This window comes from Corythoichthys intestinalis, chromosome 1 (assembly GCF_030265065.1).
Source record: "Corythoichthys intestinalis isolate RoL2023-P3 chromosome 1, ASM3026506v1, whole genome shotgun sequence".
Classification (NCBI taxonomy): domain Eukaryota; kingdom Metazoa; phylum Chordata; class Actinopteri; order Syngnathiformes; family Syngnathidae; genus Corythoichthys; species Corythoichthys intestinalis.
This window is the reverse complement of record NC_080395.1, coordinates 8,828,650-8,850,027: the sequence shown is the minus strand read 5'-3', so window position 1 is coordinate 8,850,027 and position 21,378 is coordinate 8,828,650. Positions and strand designations below refer to the sequence as shown.

General features: G+C 39.1%; 1 protein-coding gene across 9 annotated transcripts; it reads left to right on the top strand.

The window, feature by feature from the left end:
• The first annotated feature begins 10,106 nt into the window (after window positions 1–10,106).
• Window positions 10,107–19,397, top strand: LOC130930613 (oocyte zinc finger protein XlCOF6-like). 9 transcript variants are annotated; one of them, XR_009067109.1, is made up of 9 exons: window positions 16,383–16,822; window positions 16,899–16,997; window positions 17,108–17,184; window positions 18,413–18,473; window positions 18,546–18,596; window positions 18,797–18,865; window positions 18,975–19,088; window positions 19,172–19,241; window positions 19,376–19,397. XR_009067109.1 is itself a non-coding variant. In XM_057858776.1 (5 exons), the coding sequence occupies exons 2-3, from the start codon at window positions 10,603–10,605 to the stop codon at window positions 15,790–15,792; spliced, it is 2,529 nt and encodes an 842-aa protein (XP_057714759.1). In that variant the 5' UTR covers window positions 10,128–10,234; window positions 10,515–10,602; the 3' UTR covers window positions 15,793–16,374; window positions 16,789–16,822; window positions 16,899–16,997. The 9 variants fall into 9 exon arrangements, 4 of the variants coding, with proteins under 4 accessions (XP_057714843.1, XP_057714759.1, XP_057714605.1 ...); XR_009067110.1 differs by lacking the exons at window positions 16,383–16,822; window positions 16,899–16,997; window positions 17,108–17,184 and adding an exon at window positions 17,194–17,806; XR_009067120.1 differs by lacking the exons at window positions 16,383–16,822; window positions 16,899–16,997; window positions 17,108–17,184; window positions 18,797–18,865 and adding an exon at window positions 17,194–17,806.
• The last annotated feature ends 1,981 nt before the right edge of the window (window positions 19,398–21,378 follow it).

The following is a 21,378-nucleotide window of genomic DNA, read 5'->3' as shown; positions in this document are numbered from 1 at the left end:
TTTGGCGAACTTTTTCATGAAGCTAATCTGTTGAAGCTACTCACACATGGAAAAATACAATTGTACAACGTTTTAAATGTATTCATTTTGTATATTCCACTTACCACGATTTGAGAGCCCAATAAATTGAAGAAAAGTACGCCTTATGTTTGGAGTATTTGGTTTTGGGTTCACTGGCTGTCTAGCCGATAGCGTCACTATCGCACACAGCAACAAACTGGAGGGGGTGAGCGCTGCCGCGCCAAGCCACTTCTGGCTGCATTTTTGACACATGAAAAACAGCGAATACTGTACTACGGTCTGACGGAAAATTTTAGTGGTTTTGAAACCGCGATGTTTTCACACCACGGTAAACCGTGAAACCGGTAACCGGCACATGCCTAGTTCCCAGGGCCTTTGGAAGCGAAAAAGGCCCATAGCATCACTGACCCACCCCCATACTTCACAGTGTGTAAGAGGTGCTTTTCAGCATGCGCATCATTCGTGGCACGCCAGACCCACTTAGTGTTTGTTGCCAAAAAGCTCAATCTTGGTCTCATTTGACCCAAAGCACACGGTCCCAGTTGAAGCCCCAATACCGCTTGGAGAACTCCAGACGTTTGCGTATATGATTGTGAGTGAGGAAGGGTTTTCTCCGTGCATGCCTCCCAAACAGCTTGTTGGCGTGTAGACAGCACCTCATACCCACTGTGAAGTATGGGGGTGGGTCAGAGATGCTGTGGGGCTGTTTCGCTTCGAAAGGCCCTGGGAACCTTGTTAGGGTGCATGGCATCATTAATGCTTTGAAATACCAGGATATTTTAAATCAAAATCTGTTGCCCTCTGCCAGAAACCTGAAGATGGGTCGTCACTGGGTCTTTCAGCAAGACAATGACCCTAAACATATGGCCAAGTCTACACAGAAATGGTTCACCAGCAGTGTTGTTAATAACGGCGTTACAATATAACGGCGTTATTTTTTTCAGTAGTGGGTAATCTAATTAATTACTTTTCTCATCTTGGCAACGCCGTTACCGTTACTGAGGACGGAAAGGCATGCGTTACTATGCGTTACTATATTGGTCGAAAAGTCTGAGGGAGACGGACTCACCGAGACGACAGAGCAGAGCAGGAGTAGGGAGGAGGCAAGAAAGTTGTGACGCCGAGCAAACGCGATGCTAGGTAGCTCCAATAATACATGTTGTAGCCGATAGCCTACAAACTACGCCCGCATGTTATGGTAGATATGGTAGACATGGTAGATATCACATGTACTGTACATAGATATAACTAGATGCAAAATGACAGACATGGCACTAAATGAGTTAGTAGACAGCCGCCATCTTGAAGCAGTAGACTTTTTAGGACGGCTCTGTTGTAGAGAACCTTCCTAGCGAACCTAAGTAACTTTTTATCTAAAATACTCCTAAATCGGCAAAATCTTGACTTGAATCTATCTTTAAATGATGAAACAGTTTTAAAACTTTCATATGTCGAAAGTAGAGGGAAGGGAACTATTGCAATAATGGGAGCAATTTTAACAACTTTTAACAGTTGATTCAGGGTAAAGGGTAAATTTGGGTAAAGAATTGGGCTCGGGCCAATTGTACCAAAAACCTTCACAAAAAACTTCACATAGTGTGGCCAATGTTTTTTTTTTTTTTTTTTTTGTTTTTTTTTGAGGGGGGAAAAAAAAAGTAATTATCACCAATTACTTTGCCAAGTAACTAATTACTCTTACATTCAGGTAATTGAGTTACTAACGCAATTACTTTTTGGGAGAAGTCATTTGTAACTAATTAATTACTTTTTTCCAGTAAGATTAACAACACTGTTCACCAGACACAAAATCAAGCTCTTCCAATGGCCATCTCAGTCCCCAGACCTCAACCCCATTGTAAACCTGTGGGGTGAGCTGAAGAGGAGAGTACAGAGGAGAGGACCCAAGTCTCTGGATGATTCAGAGAGATTCTGCAAAGAGGAATGGCTGAAGATCCCTCTTTCTGTCTTTTCCCATCTTGTGAAACATAGGAGAAGATTAGGTGCTGTTTTGTTGGCAAAATTGTGACATTATTTGATGTCAAATAATTATTTCTTTATGTGGGATTTTTTCCCCACTGAATAAATCCACTTGTATTATAGGTTGAATTTTTTTTTCTTTTTTTTTTTTCCATTAAGGTCCCATATTATTTGAATTAAAAAAAGAATATTAGAAGCTAAAAAACACATCTTAACCAGGGGTGCCAATAATTATGGAGGGCACTGTAGGTAGGTTATTGGACAGCAGCGTCATAAGATTGCTATGAGACCGTCATACTTAATACATGACATTATCATTGGCATTAATGAATGCAGATGTCATTAAGTGTCATCAGGCAAATTATGTCTCTAACTCCATTTATGTCCAGCTCGGATCTTTTGCATTTATTCAAAAGTGAGATATTTTGCCAGATGACACAAAATGATGTCTGTCATAAGCATTCATTATTGCTCATTGCAGTGTCATGTCATAATTATGATGGTCTTATGACAGTCTCATGGCGCCACTGTTAAATAAGTGTTACTAAATTCCATAACTAGCTATTAATGAAACAACTAAAGCAGTAACCGAAGAAATAATTAGCACAGAACATGAATTTTGATTGTGATTTACATCTGTAGCGCTGCAGTGCATGCTAGGGGGCATGTTGGATGACAATAATGTTGAAAGCAGGTGGCAGCAGAGGTTGATTGCCTCCCCCAAGGGAGCAGTGATGGCCAAATGAAGCTTTGAAGCCAATTGGTTAAAAGCTTCATGGTGGTTGATTTGGTTTTATGACTGTATTATGATGCCGCTGTGAAATAGTGTTACTGCTTGATATCTTTGGTCTAAATATCCCATAATACAGTGAGGACAGCTGCGGTTTATAGTCCAGTGCGGCTTATAGTGCGAAAATTACAGTAGTAATTTGAAATCTGCTTCATTGTAGATTCACTGCACCTTTTTAGTATGACTGTCAAATATTTTTGTTCATTACGGACTGTCTTCTTTTTTTGTAAACTGTTTTTAGAGGTCTGTTCTATAAATATGGGTTGTGTATATACCAATACTCTTTGTATTGTATTAATTGTCAATATTTAACACAACTGGACGACTCTGGTATCGTCAACGGGGAAAGTGGTTAGAATCTCTTGCCGTCACTCCCTGACACAGTGGTTCTTAACCTTGCAAAAGGCACCGAACCCCTAGAGTTTCACAGGTGCATTCACCAAACCCTTTGGAATTTCATAATAAAGCCATTTTTATTGAATTCAAAACCTTGCAAGCTAACATCTAACTGAATTCCTGTTCAAATTTCTTCCAGATTTCTATTTTACTACAAGTAATTTTGCCTTTTGTGGTTGATATTCATGTTGGTAAATGAAATTAAACATTTAATTTCAAACTGTTTCTTTTTTTTTTTTTTTTTTTTTTCATATCTACGTTCTCATTTTATTGTCACACCCTTGCATCACATACTATTTTAATAGCGTAAAATGACGCTCTTTTTTCTTTTTTCTAAATATGCAGTTCACTCTGTCTGTAGGTCTGTTATACTTCCTCATAACAAGTGCTAGTCAACCTTCCACTGAGCAAACTGATTTCTCCTATTAGATGGAGGGCATTTGAAAGAACTGGAATAAAACCTGTAAATTGGTGGCAAACCAGTCCAAAACCTGGTCTAACACGCCACTTTGCCTAGGTTTAGTCAGTGTACAAAATAGGGCTCTGCGTTTCTTAACCTTCACCGAATCCTTGTGGCTTACTTAACGAACCCAAGCCCTGACTTTGAGGTAGCCACAGAGCCAGATTTTTTTTCTCTTTGGGCTGGAGGTGGCGGCCTCAAACCTCATGAAACCACAGAAATGCAAAAAAAAAATGCATTAGGCTACTGCATTACAGTTACTGGAACAAGGCATACATGAGAATCTGATTTTCATTCAAAATTGTAATTTTTCAATTATATGCAAAATAACTTCTCAAAAACACGACCAACCGCCATCTCCTAATTTTTATTTTCCCGCATATCCTCACATCTAAATGCAAAACCTCCATTTTGACTACTTAACTCATCCACTCCAAGCCATTTTCACCGGTGCAACCCCCTTCGCTCCCGACCGTTTTACTGGATTTTGACTAATTTTGCAAGGCCCACAGAAAATTCTGTTCAATTGCTATATAAACATGGAACCCACCAAAAGAAAGATTACTCTCTTCTTTCAGCAGGAAAAAATACTCTCTGCTGCCACTGTAAATAGTATCATTTGTCTATAAAATTACTATTATAAGTACGCATCCGCCTAATATTGTGTCCTTATTTTCAATTTTAAAAAGTAACATAGATCAACTTATAATAAATTATAACTTTATTAACATTGTTTTGTTTGTAACAGAAAAGACTTCATGTGCATCAATTTGCCTGAATTAAAAAAAAAAAAAAAGTCACATCCAAACTGTAAAAATGCACTCAAGGTATATTTTTGACCATTTGGTACAGAAAAATAAAATGTAATAAAATCAGTAAATAATAACAAATTAAAATTGATTAGAAACATTCACTCATGAGGACAATATGCCCAAAAAATTTGACCGAAAGAAAACTGAATAAAAGAAAAAAAGAGTGTCTTTGGACAGAAGGACAGTTTTTATTTTTGCTGTTCACAGTATCACCTCCTTTGCAATGGTGTGGGGTTATTTTGCATTGAGCATGCTAACAATGCTCACTGGTTTACTGATATAACACTGACAAAGCAGGACGATTGTAGCAATATTTGGCGCATTTTCGCTGAAAAACAAGAGGCTCATCAATGAGATTGGGGTCTAATGTCTTTGAGTGGCGTCTTAATTGATTTGGCTTCCGGCTGTCCGCTATACTGTAATTATTTTTAGACACAGTAAACAGTGGTCTTTCCTCATCACCCACTGTATTAAAAGTCAAAGCTAAAAGGCAAACGGCACGAAAAAAGCGCATTGTCGGCGGCCGAGGTAGAACCGTAGGTGAGGGTGGTCGTCGTGACGATCCCAAGCCGAAAATGGCACTTCTCGGGCGGAGACTTGAGAACCGGAGAAGACAGTGGGTCGCTGCGTGAGTCCGGCCGGAAAACGGCGGCGTCGCACAGCTCTTCATATCTCTTTTCTGTGTGCTGAGTGCTCTTACATAGTTCAAAAATACTGCGCTCACTCTGTAAATGAGAGCGCCAATGCCACCCACTGAGTGGATGTGCAAGTACACTTTATTCCAGTACAGCAAAAAGGAAAAGCATGTTCCCCGAGGTCACATGCGCCCTTCCTGGCATCGCTCTGCACCCCCCTGGGGGGGCGCGCCCCACTATCTGAGAGGTATTGCTTTAGTCACATCCCAAACATCTGAATAATGTTTTCCTTCTACAAAATAAACAAGACAAATAGAGCTTTTGATAGCAAAGTAACAATTTATTTACACATAACTGAGAGATGACGCTGCTATGGCTGCAACAGCCGAGGTAAACTTTTCGCCTCATCGCCACCTGTCTCATAAAGTTGGATTTTTTTTTTTGCCTTTCTTTTGTGGTGACCACTGCCTCGTGGCAGAGTTCGCCTGGGGAACTTGTGTTCCTGGGGGGGAACTGGTTTGCCCGTGCGCGTTTCTGTGCGGGACACTGGAGGGCGCGGGGGACGCGAGCGGCTGAGCACGGCGGCGCGGGCTCTTCTCGGCAAGCAGCACGGACTCAACGGCATCGTCCGCTGCACTGGTGGTCCAGGTCGTTCTGCTCGGTCGTCCAGCGCCGGGAATCCCATGCGTCCTCCTTGTTGTTCTGCTCGGTCGTCTGCCGCCTGGCATCCTGGACGTCCATTCGGTTGTCTTCTACCGGCGGCCCGGCCGTTCGTTCCGTTATATCAGGTTGTGGGTCTCACCAAATGCACTACTGCCTTCCAGTGGCCAGTTTTATTGCTTTAAAATGGATTTTCAGCATTGTGCTTTGGAGCTAAGTTGAATCAGAACCCAGAGATGTCTCTTGTGAAAAAAAAAAACACAAACACTGACTTTTTTTTGTGTACATTATAAGGAAAGAAATAAGTAGCCTAACATGGGTAAATGTACAAAAATAAGTTCAAAGTACACATTATATGCCAAATGTTTCAAATTTGGGACAAGCATTTCTGGATCTCATTGCAGTAAAAAAAAAAAAAAGAAAAGAAAACAAACTTTCAACTTTATTGTGTTCAATCTTGCTTTAGTTATATTTGTTTTACCACAAGAACGGCAGGTAATGCCTAATGTATCATTTGTAATACAAATTAGAGGAAATATATAATACATTTTTTAAAAATGTTTAAATTATTATGTTTAAGGACCACATAAGGTTTTCAAATTTAACATTTTTTGTTCATTATTTCTGGGATCAGGCATTATAACATGGAATATGTTCTTTTTTTGCCGATTCCGATACTTTGAAAATGACGTGATCGGACCCGATCGATGCGGATGCCGATCGATCGGGACATCTCTACTCATCAGACTTAACCGAGGGAGATCAGAACCCCCTGTTCACGACCATGGGCAAGAGTCCTTGCACACAAAGCATTACTGTTTAACAAATGTTCATAAGTAGATAAACACACAGTTAAGAGAACAGATAATTATTACGTGAGTATGGGAAATGGTTATGTAGTTATGTGAGCTGGTTGAATGTTCGAATAAGGAATAAATGGAAATTGATGTGTAAACACAATAAGAAGGTACTAACAACTTATTATTTTCACCTACCCACATCTGTGTAAACTGCACTTAAGATGACATAACATCTTGGTCCAGAAAAGCACGAACAGCAAGTGGCCAACCATAGGGAAGTCACACTTAACGACAGTGCTCATACATTAAATAAAATATACATATACAGTATATACTATATACTATATATATATATATATATATATATATATATATATATATATATATATATATATATTAGGGCTGTCAAACGATTAAAATTTTTAATCGAGTTAATTACAGCTTAAAAATTAATTAATCGTAATTAATCGCAATTAATCGCAATTCAAACCATCTATAAAATATGCCATATTTTTCTGTAAATTATTTTTGGAATGGAAAGATAAGACAAGATGGATATATACATACAACATACGGTACATAAGGACTGTATTTGTTTATTATAACAATAAATCAACAAGATGGCATTAACATTATTAACATTCTGTTAAAGTGATCCATGGATAGAAAGACTTGTAGTTCTTAAAAGATGAATATTAGTACAAGTTATAGAAATGTTATATTAAAACGCCTCAATGTTTTCGTTTGAATAAAATGTGTAAAATTTTCAATCAAAAAATAAACTAGTAGCCCTATTCTGTCCTCAATGTGTGCGAGTACACAAATTGACAGATAGCGAACATAAGTTTCAAAAAGAAATCAGACGGTGTGGCAAAGTTACATGGGCTTTACTGAAGTCATCTATTTTTACAGGAGCACGTTTCTTGTATTTTTGTAAAACTGAAAATAACAAGGCAATGTGTCAATAACTTGCATAAATCACAAAATAACATAAAATGTACACACACGTGTCCATTTGAGCAGTAGCACTAGCCAATTAGCTCACAAGCATCTAACAATGTAACTGCATTTCACCATATATGTGAACAAATTCAAATACACATCATCAATAACTATCTAATGCTCATGAATATAAACAAAGGAGGAATATAACTCACAAGCGATGCATGTATTAGACACAAACAGTGTGATGGGGCTATGAGAACTGCCACTGAATACTGGATGCGGACGTTAGCTGGTCTGAATAGCACTGTCTATTAGTGTGAGTTCGCGTCGACATATAATCACGTCAGAAAAGCGCGCCGAAACCCAAATGATCAGCTGCACTGAATCGCCAGCAGAGGGCGACATTATGCCACATAACATATGCAAGTCACACCCAAGCGCCAGCAGAGGGCGGAAAAACTCCATAAAACACAATTAAAAAGTTGGCCTTTCACTGTACTGACATTTAAATCTGTCTGAGCGGGCCTAGTGCTTTAATTGCGTCAAATATTTTAACGTGATTAATTAAAAAAAAAAATTACCGCCCGTTAACGCGATAATTTTGACAGCCCTAATATATATATATATATATATTTTTTTTTTTTCTTTATTACTCCAGAATTGTGAGAAGGCAAGGCAAGGCAAGGCAAATTTATTTATATAGCACAATTCAACACAAGGCAATTCAAAGTGCTTTACATCACATGAAGACCATAAAAATCACATTTAAATCTACACAACGTAAAAACCAAGACAAAAGATCACATTTAATCACAGAATAAAAATAAATAAATAAAAATAAAACAAAAATAGAAATAAAGCAACAACTACTACTACTAATAATCATTGAAATCAGCAATGGAGTTAAGCACAAGAGGAATAGAAGGCAGGTAGATTGAAATATATAGACAGTTATGGATATGCAGTGCTAAACAAAAGCGTTTTTAGCCCTGATTTAAAGGAGCTAACAGTTTGAGCATACTTCAGACGTTCGGGTAACTTGTTCCAGAGGTGAGGAGCATAATAACTAAATGCTGCCTCACCCTGCTTGGTTCTTGTTCTTGGAACATGCAGAAGACCCGTTCCAGACGACCTTAGGGGTCTAGATGTCTCATAGGAATCTAACAAGTCAAGCATGTACTTTGGTCCAAGGCCATTAAGTGTTTTGTAGACGAGCAGTAGTATTTTATAGTCTATCCTTTGACTCACTGGAAGCCAGTGTAGCGATTTCAAAACCGGTGTAATGTGGTCCAGCTTCCTTGTATTTGTGAGGACTCTGGCTGCAGCATTCTGTACTAGCTGCAGCTTCCTGACTGATTTTTTATCAAGACCTGTAAATATACCGTTGCAGTAGTCCAATCTGCTGAAAACGAATGCATGCATAAGTTTTTCCATGTCTTGTTGAGTCAGAAGCCCCTTAATTCTGGTTATATTTTTTAGGTGGTAATAAGCGGATTTAGTGACGGACTTTAGATGGCTATCAAATTTTAGGTCTGAGTCAATAATTACGCCAAGGTTTCTGACTTGATTTGTAGCTGTAAGTGACATTGTGCTAAGTTGGCTGCTTATCTTTGACCTTTCCTTTTTTGGCCCAAAAATGATCACCTCTGTTTTCTCCACATTTAACTGGAGAAAATTCTGGCACATCCATTCATTGATTTGATGAATGCATTTACTCAGGGAGACTAAGGGACTATAATCATGTGGGGACACAGAAATGTACAGTTGTGTGTCATCTGCATAGGCGTGATAGGAGATGTCATACTGTTCCATTATCTGAGCTAACGGAAGCATATAGATGTTAAATAAGAATGGTCCAAGAATTGACCCTTGAGGGACTCCACACGTGAATTTGGTTCGTTCTGACTGATAATTTCCGATTGACACAAAGAAATCCCTATCATGTAAATAGGATGTGAACCACTGAAGAATAGTGTCAGTAAGCCCTACCCACTGTTCCAATCTGCTGAGTAGTATGTTGTGATCAACCGTGTCAAATGCGGCGCTGAGATCCAATAGTAGCAGAACAGATGATTTGCCTGCATCGGTATTCCGACGAATATCATTTAGGACTTTGATAAGCACAGTCTCGGTGCTGTGTTGTGGCCGAAATCCAGAATCCAGAGAAATAAAAGTCGTCTTTGGCAGTTCTTCACGCAACTACTTTACTTTGAATGTTTGATGATTTTTATTTATTTATTTTTAAATGTCATCAAACAGAAGAAAATATTAAACTGAAAATAGTGGTTTCTCTAAATGATAAATAAATGAACACATTAATGAACAACAAATTCAAGTTTGTGGAAATGTTTTGTTTTGGCAGACACAGAAGACACCTTATGATGTAGCTGCTCTGTTTTACAGTTTTTAAGCCAAACATGCTTTGTATATAAGGTCGCAGATGTTACTTATTTTTGGGTACAACATCGGAGACAGTCGCCGCTACCATTTAAGAAAGGCTTTTCTAACCCTTTTTGGACCTGAGCATATTTTGGCAGTTTTTTTTCCCCCAAATACTTTTTGTTCTCTTATATGAATAAAAGGTAAATTAAAAAAAAAAAGACAAGGACGGCTGGTGACGGATGATGACGTCAACAGGAAATCTGGGGAGAAAAAAAAAAAAAGGGAAAAAAACCCCCAAAAACACTATCCATCCGGGACTTTCCGTTCCCTCCTAACCAGACGAGCTCATTCATCGGGTAAGTACTGAAGTTAGAATTTAGTGGACCAAAATGTCCCATCTTAAAGCTTAGTGGAGGTCGTTTGGCTTAATGGTGAAGCTTTGCAGGCCAACATAAGTTCGTTTTGTTTAGCTTAGCTCGCTAGCCAAGACACGTTAACGCATTTCGATTGCTTTAGCTTTATGCCACTTGTAAAGTTTTAAGGGGAGGTCGCTCGGTTTACATTACAATGATTACATTTAATTGTATCAGACGCTTTTCGACTTGTCTTAAAGATGCGACCCAATACTCCCGACAGAATGCCAACGTAATCAAAACATCAGGCTAAGGACTAGAGACGTGGAAGACGAGGAGAGAAAATCCAGGCCACGACGAGCAACTGAAAAATGAAAATGAGGGTAAGATCACATCACAACATTAGTCGTTTAAATTTGTTTCTGCAATATCAGACTTGCTTTCATGTGTAACCGTGCAGGCAAGGCAAGCCCCTTGGTAACGATAAAAACATGTCTGGCAACAATGAGGAAGCAGCAGAGGTGGTGGCACAGTAAACAATGATTTTGGTAAATTCATTTGAACAATAATAAATAAAACATGCTTCAATCAAACTTCTTAAAATCATTCAGTGAATATTTGGAAAAAAAGACAAAATCACAGCACCACGAACCCAATCCGAGAGCACTATGAAAAAGGGAAGCTTAGTCAAGGGGTTGTTTAATCAAAAGGTGACCGGACTTAAAAAATGAAAATTAAACAACCGTGATTAAATAAGGTGACCTGACTAAACAGGAAACTTGATTAAACAACATTTGACAAACCACTCTCGCCCCCGGTGGTCACTGCTGATGAAACAAAAGAGCTAATCGTTATCAAATTCATGCACACCATATACAATATGTCAAAAAACTGCCTCAACCGCAGTGTCGCAGCTAGCTACACTTAAAAGCTGGTTCCTAGGGCTACCCTCACTTTACAGGTCTCGTTTTCCACTGGCAACAGACAGCAAACAACCTGGCTCATGCCCAGGTGTTGTGCATGAGCCAATTTATGGTGCACGATGGAGGGGTGTCCGTGAAATGGTCATGAGGTGTTCACACCGTAGGGAAATTGGGCACCCCAACTTTCCACCTTGTTACAGATGCGATCAGTGATTGTGACTGTAGGGCAAAATTCCCATCTCTGACTTGTGATACAAGCCTCACGATAACGATCTCACAATATGGCGATACAACAATTATCGATACCTGGGGTCAGGAAATCATCCCAGGATATTCTATAGACCCTACCCACCGACGTCACAAAACCACGTGCTCGCTGTATGGTTCCGCCCACTTGTCCGTCATTTTGTCCCTGTACTAGCATTGGTTTCAATTGATCGAGGAATATAAAATGCATTTCATGGAAGACACGGTGCTTTCTGATGCCGTAAACTCACTGGATGTGTTGCATAAAAGGCGTTATGTGGAAAAGCTTCGTTCTATACAGTCGCCAGATCCATATCTGATGCCCAAATCGATGTTTTTCGACCCACTGTCTTCGCCCTGTCTGCCTGACATCTGCTACGCTGATATTATCTTGTCCACACAAAATCAGCCTATTCTCACGAAAATTTGAAAAACTTCGAGCTTGGAGGCTTATAAATACTTCGTTGCTGGTTGGGTGAAACAGGTCCTCGTCCACGAAAATTCGGCAGGAATCTATCTTGTGCTTGGAAAGGTGAGTTACGAAATTTTCAATTCAAAATCTTTTGTTATTGCTAACATCCACTGTCAAGTCTAATGTATTTCATGTCGTTTGTCAATGGAGTTAAGGCTTTTAATGTTTATATGGTTTAGCGATAGCACTCTCACTACATACATACGTGTATGTTGTCGGCGATTAGCCTAGCAATGATCTTAATTGTGGTTATTTGTCAGCCCAAAACCCTCTAAGTATATCTTAAATGCATCTTACCGGATATAAAATGACTACTACATAGTCTGTGGTGATTTTTTTGGTGCCCAGTTTTCACGTCGAATTGCAGCCGTCCATTTCGCTCTCCTCTTTGGATCCCTCGGAATACGGTAAAACTTCAAGTCTCTCCTTCCATCTTCTCTGTTAGTGCAACCAACAGCCACACACGCCTTCAACATTTTGATTATTAATGTTAAGGAGCAGAAAAACACGCCGTAAATAGGAGGAATGTACGTAGCCGTAACAGGTTAACACTATGTTTTGACGGACAATTGGGCGGTACCATTCAGGAGAGCGGAGTTGTGACGTCACGTGGGTAGGGTCTATAGAAAAAACAAGCTATTTTCATCCTTCTGCTGTGAATTTCAATGAGTTTATCACTAGTAAACGTCCAATCTATTTAAACTGGGAAGGTGGCAGTTCATTCGCTGCTGTCCCTCTCACTTCAAATGGATCGGATCTTTATGGCCATGAATGGCAGCCAATGAGTTAACAATTTTATCTATAATCAATGGCAGTGCTAGGGTTGATGAATGATGGGTGTCAGTAATAAAGTGTATTTACGGTCTCTACAGTTAAAGGGTATCTAGAGCGGATTCCAATCTGTTTCTTCTTCAAATCCAATTTTTACAACTGGCAGTTTTTTGTTTTTTTAGAAAGTGTCCAAATCGGAATTGGGCCTCTTCAGACCGGGCCACATTATTGACCCATCTGACAGGTTGCTGTGGCAACGAAGCTGTCATATAGCGCGTGTAGAGTTTGATGTCATAAAATTGCGAGAGAGGCAACAAAATGTGACATGCAAAAAAGTATCCACAAGGTAGGGAATTAACGTCACAATAACATTATATTAGCCAGTATACGGTGGTTTACTGAGATAACAAACACTGACATTTCTTAGCTCCTTTGCCATTATTTAAGTGCAACTACTTGCCACCTTCGTGAGGTGCAGCGTTGTCGAGCACAAGCAGTGGGCTGCTGTTTTCCTCAGCGTGCTCAATTATTTTTAACCGCTCTGCGCTTCGATTGGCACTCTCTTCCGCATTGAGTTTACCTCGACTTTAGCAAATCATGTGATTTTTTTTTCTTTTTTCTTTTTCATCCAGTGTCCCACAAACGTCGCTGTCGAAGATCTTTACCCTGAGAAGCACGAGCCCCTTCACGTTAAACAGGAGTCAGAGATGCCGTACATTAAACCGGAGGCGCAGCCAGAGACCACCGACATTAAAGAAGAACAGGAAAATGAAATCCCCAAGTTTCCAGTGACCCTAAGTGTGAAGCACGAAGGAGATGAAGTTCCAAGGGAAGAGGGCGCGGCAGCGAAACATTCGAGCGACAGCTCATTTCAGTACCTGTCAACAAAAGGAGAGAGACGATCGCAACCGGACGGCCTGTTAGCTCCGCCCTCAGACAGCGACGACGTAACGTCACACTCCTCTGACTTTAACACTGATGAGGAGGATAATGACTTTGACCAAAATGCTTCAAAATCCTTAAACAAGTCATCATTGAAAAAAGTCACAAAAGCGGTTGGGAAACATTTTCCCTGCTCACTTTGTGATAAAACATATTCTTGGAAACATCACTTAAAAAGACACATGCATACGCACACTGGGGAGAAGCCATTTGGCTGCACACTCTGTGGTAAAAGATTCACCGACAAGGCATATTTAAAAGACCACACAACAACACACACTACAGAGAAGCCATTTGACTGTTCACTGTGCGATAAACGATTTTGTACAAAGAAACTTTTAACAAGACACATGCTTACACACGCTGGAGAAAAGCCTTTTCTCTGCTCAATTTGTGGTAAAAAATTCGCTCATGAGACAAGTTTAAAAACACACACAAAATTGCACACTGGAGAGAAGCCTTTCACCTGCTCAATTTGTGGGAAACGATTTGCTCAGAAGGGAACTTTAAAGAAACACACAAAGACACATACTGGAGAGAAGCCTTTTGTTTGCACATATTGTGGTGAACGATTCGCTGACAAGGGAAATTTAAATCAACACACAATCACACACACTGGAGAAAAGTCCTTCCCCTGCTCGGTTTGCCATAAAAGATTCTCTCGGAAAGAAATACTCAACTATCACACTAAAACACATACCGGAGAGAAGAATTTTGCCTGCTCACTTTGTGATAAAAGATGCTTCACGAAGGCCGATTTAAACACTCACACAAGAACACACAATAAGCCTTTTACCTGCTCTCTTTGCTATAAAAGATTTGGTCGTAAGCAACAGTTAACTACACACATGCACACCCACACCGGGGAGAGGCCGTTCGGCTGCACACTTTGTGGTAAAAGATTCACCGGCAGGGCGTATTTGAAAGAACACTCAAAAACACACATTCGAGAGAAGTCTTTTGACTGCTCACTTTGCGATAAACGATTTTGTACAAAGAAACTTTTAACAAGACACATACGCGCACATGCTGGAGAAAAACCTTTTCTCTGCTCAATTTGTGGTCAAAGATTCGCTCAGAAGGTAAGTTTAAACGAACACACAACGACACATACTGGAGAGAATTTTGCCTGCTCACTTTGTGATAAAAGATGCTTCACAAAGGCAGATTTAAACATTCATACAAGAACACACAAGGGAGAGAAGCCTTTTGCCTGCTCACTTTGCCATAAAAGATTTGGTCGTAAGCAAGCGTTAACAACACACACACGTACACACACTGGGGAGAAGCCTTTTCCTTGCACGTTTTGTGGTAAAGGATTCACCCAGAAGGTACAATTAATCCATCACACAAGTGCACACACTGGGGAAAAACCTTTTGCCTGCTCATTTTGCGATAAAAGGTTTTGTACGAAGAATCATTTAACAAGACACACGCGTACACACACGGGAGAAAAGTCTTTTGTCTGCACAACTTGTGGTAAACCATTCGCTGAGAAGGGAAGTTTAACCAAACACACAATGACACATACCGGAGAGAAGCCTTTTGTCTGCACATATTGTGGTGAACGTTTCGCTGATAAGGGAAATTTAAACAAGCACACAATCACACACACTGGAGAAAAGCCTTTTCCCTGCTCGGTTTGCCATAAAAGATTCTCTCGTAAAGAAATACTAAACTATCACACTAAAACACACACTGGAGAGAAGCCTTTTGCCTGCTCACTTTGTGATAAAAGATATTTCACGAAAGCAGATTTAAACACTCACACAAGAACACACAATGGAGAGAAGCCTTTTGCCTGCTCTCTTTGCGGTAAAAGATTTTGTATGAAGACTGATTTAAAAAGGCATAGGCGTACACACACTGGAGAAAAGCCTTTTTTCTGCACATTTTGTGGTAAAGGATTTGCTCTGAAGGGAAATTTAAAAATACACACAAGAACACACACGGGAGAGAAGCCTTTCGTCTGCTCTCTTTGCGATAAAAGATTTTGTACGAAGAATCATTTAACGACGCACACGCATACACACACTGGGGAAAAGCCTTTTCTCTGCACACTTTGTGGTAGAGGATTCAAATGGAAAGTTGACTTAATCAGGCATGCAAAAAGACACACTGGAGAGAAGCCTTTTCCTTGCTCAGTTTGTGGTAAAAGATTCACTGTGAAGGGAGAATTAAACAAGCACGCAAGAACACACACCTAATTTACTTACGGCCTATTGCTTGTCACAGTTTGGCTTCTGATTGACGCTTCCCTTCTTTTTGTTGTTTGTCCAATTTCCAAACTTTATCTGACTAGTTTCAGGTAAGATTTCTTTTTTTCATCTTGTGCATTGTAAGAATTTGAAATTGTCTTCGATGTAGAATTACTGGACCGTTTTAATATTACTATCAAATATTGTTATCACCTGGCTGACTTCCTTTATCGTAAACTGTTTTTAGAGCTCTGTTCTATAAATATGAGTTGTATATACCAGTGCTCTTTGCGTTGCATTAATTTACTTATTTGGATGACTATGGTATTGTGCTTACAATAAATTATAATAACAATACTGTGATCCCTCGTTTTACGCGGTTAATGGGGACCTGCCGCGATAGCTGAAAAACCGAGAGGAGTCTGGCTGCAGCCCGCCTCTCTCAGTACCCTGCGCCGCTCTTCTCAGTACCCATCCCGCAGACAGGAAATGACGCAACACCGCAGCTCTCAGTCCCCTCAGACCGGAAATGTCGTCAACCCTTGCGACGAAAACAAGTTACGTTATTTCACCTCTCGCGAAAAAAACACGGTAAGTGGCCGCACTGAAAAAAAGTTTTTAAAAGCGTATGCATGTTTAAAAATGTTAAATAGTTAAACAACACTTGCGGTGAAAATATGAAGTGTTTATTCTGAGTTGAAAAGACCGTACTTATATCTAGTATTCTTAATGTAATTTAAATAATGTCTTCCTTTACTAACTGCATGTGACTTTGTTCTACTTATATTGTTTAATACGTACTGATGAATTCAGCAGCGAATTGGCTAATGCTGCTAATGCTTTTTACATTTTTTTTCCCACAATGAACAGTCTTCTTTGTGTAGTTTTCATTATATTGCACTCTTATTTTTCATTATGTACATGCCTGCAATTCGCAGCTCGCTGTTTTTGTTGTTGTATGGTATTGTTGTTTTGCCTTCATTTGTTTTGTCTGGTCCTTTGTAGTTTGAATGTTGTCACATGATCCAAATAGGACAAGGTTGTAATTTTTTCTTGATATTGTTACTCTGCTTAGCTATATATTTTTTCATTATTTTGTTTTTTTTTTTTACTAGCTGCAAGATCACCACCCCATTGGGAAGAAACTAAATCACGACCCCCAAATGGTAGTCTTCCCATGCAGATACAGGGATGTCACACAGATCCAAATGGAAGTAAGTAGCATAAATAGTAATGTACTTTAGATTTTGGACTGTGCTGAACACTTTTTTTTTTATAGACATCGAACAAACCCATAAATAAATAAATAAAACCCACTGTGCAGACAGGACCAATGGTGACAATATAAGACCATGCCGAGCTTCATGGACGGTTCAAACTCATCCTGCCCAGGAACGGCTGGTATGTTTTTATGTCTGAGACAAATGTTGTGCTCAGTGGAAATCTGGATAGGCTTATTATTCCTTATATTAGTTAACAATTGGACATAATTGATTATTTACTCTTTGTTTATTTAACCAATCAACATTCTCATTAGCTTATGCAAATCTTGAATATAAAGAGGCCAGAAATGGTGTTGATTGTCTAAAAAAAGAAAGTTTGATTGACACGTGCTGACTTTTGGAACGTTGGCCTGAACAATTAAATGGAATCAACTGTGAATTTTGAGGATTTAGTTTCTCTAAAGAACATAATGTCAATTGTACAAATAAGTAAAATGTAACTTTTTGTGTTTGTTTTTTTGCAGATATGAAATGCATATTTATAACTTGTCTAACAAGTAGCTCATTCAAAGGTATAAAAAAGTATTTTTTGGCCTGTGTAGGGTATTATTTTAACTATGTAGCCTACAGAATGCTTGTATGGGCTCATGTAGGTGTCTGCGTACGTTTGTATTTATATAACATATGTCCGTGTGTATAGATTATGTATTTTTCAGGGAAGGACCATATTTGTGGCTGACCCCTATGTTGTTGCAACATGGTGAAAGCCTACAGGATGTGACCCACACATGCATTTGCCTGTAAGGCTGATTAGTAACAACTACAACTTGGAGCATTGGTTCATTTTCAAAGAACAGTCAAATCATAACAAATTAAATGATCCAAATTCCAATTATTTGTGGGAAGAAAAACAGATCCAATCTTGAGATCAGAGAACTATTGTTATCTCTAATGAAATTCAGTAACCATTCATATTGGCATGGCGTTTCCATGATGATCCAGAATAGCCTTGTTTGGTTTTGAAGGTATGTTCCAGTCGATCCTTTTATGTTGCCCCTTCAATTAAAGCAGAATTGCACTCCAGATGATTCATCCAATCATTTGAAGCAAAATTCTAAAATGCCACTCTAAAACTGCGAATGTTTTGTTTCAAGGGCGTTGGCCCGGTCTCAACATTGGTAGGGACGAATATAATGCAAATAAGGTTGCTCAAAAGTTGGTGGGGACAACTTTAGCATCCTGAAAAGTTGGTCGTGTTATGTCCCTACCGTCCCTATGCAAACCTACGCCCTTGTTTTGTTTGCATGAATCATTTAAACCTGACTGGTTGGTGTTCTTATGCATGGAAACACGTTTGTAATTGTTTAACTACTGTATTTAATATAAACCTATATTTTCAATTGCAGAAAACGTTGACAGTCAATCAACAGGGGGACATGGAAAGAGAGGATTGGAAGTGAAATAGAGGTATTTGTAAAAGTGTGTATATTCATTGATTCAAAACTTGAAGGAAGTGACTCGGTTAAATTCTTACGTTAGGGTTTTTCGGGACAGCCATAGGGGAAGGACTGTGGCATCTTCATGTTGATGGTAGGTGAGTTTAACTGTCCAATTTTGTCCTCTGTTATATTTGTATTCAGTTATCCATTTGTAGTATGCTCTTTGCACTGTTCTGGATGCTCTCTTTGAGTTTAACCATTGTAAAATGAAGTTCACCGAATCATTCAAATTGGGCTACAAAATATCCTTGTCGTTATTCTTTATTTACACTTGTTTTTAATTTTTGTTAGACTGATATGCCAACTCTGAGGAAGTGGTGGTGTATATTGCTAGCGGACAATTTCAAACTTGGGTGCATGGTAAGTCTTTGAAACTGTTGATATGGCATTCATAGGAAAGTAGGTGCACAGCACCTTAATTCTTTGGTGGAAAATGTGGAATACTTATTTTTGTATTTTTTCAACTTAGGTGAGCCACAGGAAAGAGTTTGCCCATTGGACAGACAAGGCAAAAGCATTACTGCAGGGTGAAGTGCCACCAGTCTATCAGCTACAGAAGTGAAATTTGAATATAATTGCTGAGGTCAGCTTTTAAAGACTTTTTAGTGTCCATTACTCTGACGCACTTTTGAACATGTCCCCCTTTATTCACTGATTTATTTTTAGGAAGAGGTGCAACCACAGCTCCTTCAAGTTAGTGGTGGCCCACTCCAAAAAGATACGGCGGGAAAAAATGGTAAGATTATTTATATACCTAGTTTATTGCAATGCCTGAAAAGAAAAATCAAGTATAAAATTAACTAAGCATCATTTTTATTTTACTTATGTAATATTCAAATAGCTCTTTTCTTTCTCTTTTCCAATGAACAGTTTTGGTAAAAGGATTGTGCCATACAGCACAAAAGCCTCGGACAGGGCTGGGGGGGTGGGGGTGGGGGGGTCAATGCAGTAGGAGTTCCCAAGCATCCTGCAGATGGAAGAGGATGAGCACGAACTACAATGTCTTGGAGCCATTCAAGTTCTGTTTCAACCATCTGGAAGATGGATTTACCTTTTTTGAGGAGATTGTTGATCAAAGAAAATATCTGGTATTCTCTCAATAATAATAAAAAAATAATAAAACTAAAAAAATAAAGTTTACCACATTAGAACTGGTTGTATTGAGTTCATTTTTCTACACTTATAAATTTGTTGTTTTTTTTCTTTTATCCCAGATGTTAGTTGTAGGTAGTTTTAATTACCTGTGATAAAGGCGGGAGTGCTTGCCGAAAAATGTCAGGTAATTAAAACAACCTACAACTATTGTCTGGGATAAAAGAAAAAAACAACTAACACATGACAACTATTTTGTCATTTCTGTTTGAAATAAAGGTGCCTTTCCTGGAGCAGAAAGTTTAATATAGTTTCTGAATTAGTTAATTAGGATCTTCACCCACATGAATGAATTTAAGTAGCAAAATGAAAGACAAAATTGGTTTGGTTGCAACATTGAGAGAATATTACGTTTTTGATACATTAAATTGTAATGAAGCTATATTAATGTGTCCGTTCATAAAAATGTAAGGATGACAGCAATTTCTAATAATTCTCAATTGGAGTATATTTTACAATTGACAAACTAAAGTACACACTGTGATAGGTTACATGCGATCTTTCAGTCACCAATTAAACCTTTATTGCAGTAGTGTGTATTTTAATTTTGATGTACTGTAACCGTGTTTTTCATTTTGGTAAAATCAGCAGGCTTTAACAAACTGACCGCGCTTAAAGAGTTAATCTCCCGATTTCACCAAATCAATTTAAGGAGCATGGAAATAAATTATTATTTAAATAATAATGAGTGATGCTGAAACCGAAAATAAAAGACGTGCGAAAAGAAAAGTAAACTAGTATTTACGTTCGAATGGACGCCACCTATTACGATAAAACCGGAAGCTCGGAGGTCGAGCGCTGTTTCATGTTGTCATTTCCGGTCTGGGAGCTGCGATATTGCGTCACTTCCTGTCTGCGGGATGGGTACTGAGACGAGCGGCGCAGGGTACTGAGAGAGGCGGGCTGCAGCCAGACTCTCTTGGAAAAACCGCGAAGTAGCCCCGCCCCCCAAAAAAATTTTCAATGTATTTATTCAGATCCAGTATTAGAAGTTTAAAAGACATATTTTTTCCACTTTTTTTCCCAAATAATAATTAAACAATTTTTTCAATTAATGGTTTTTGAGCACTTCAAATGTAATAATCACAGTGGGGCAAATAAGTATTTAGTCAACCACTAATTGTGCAAGTTCTCCCACTTGAAAATATTAGAGAGGCCTGGAATTGTCAACATGGGTAAACCCCAACCATGAGAGACAGAATGTGGGGGGAAAAAAATCACATTGTTTGATTTTTAAAGAATTGATTTGCAAATCATGGTGGAAAATAAGTATTTGGTCTATATCAAAAGTTCATCTCAATACTTTGTTATGTACCCTTTGTTGGCAATAACGGAGGCCAAACGTTTTCTGTAACTCTTTACAAGCTTTTCACACACTGTTGCTGGTATTTTGGCCCATTCCTCCATTGAGATCTCCTCTAGAGCAGTGATGTTTTGGGGCTGTCGTTGGACAACGCGGACTTTCAACTCCCTCCTCACTCTGTGGCGTAAAAATGATAACAAGAACGGTGAGCAAAAATTCCAGAACCACAGGGGGGGACCTAGTGAATGACCTACAGAGAGCTGGGACCACAATAACAAAGGCTACTATCAGTAACACAATGCGCCGCCAGGGACTCAAATCCTGCACTGCCAGACGTGTCCCCCTGCTGAAGAAAGTACACGTCCTGGCCCGGACTGGGAGAATGTGTTATGGTCAGATGAAACCAAAGTAGAACATT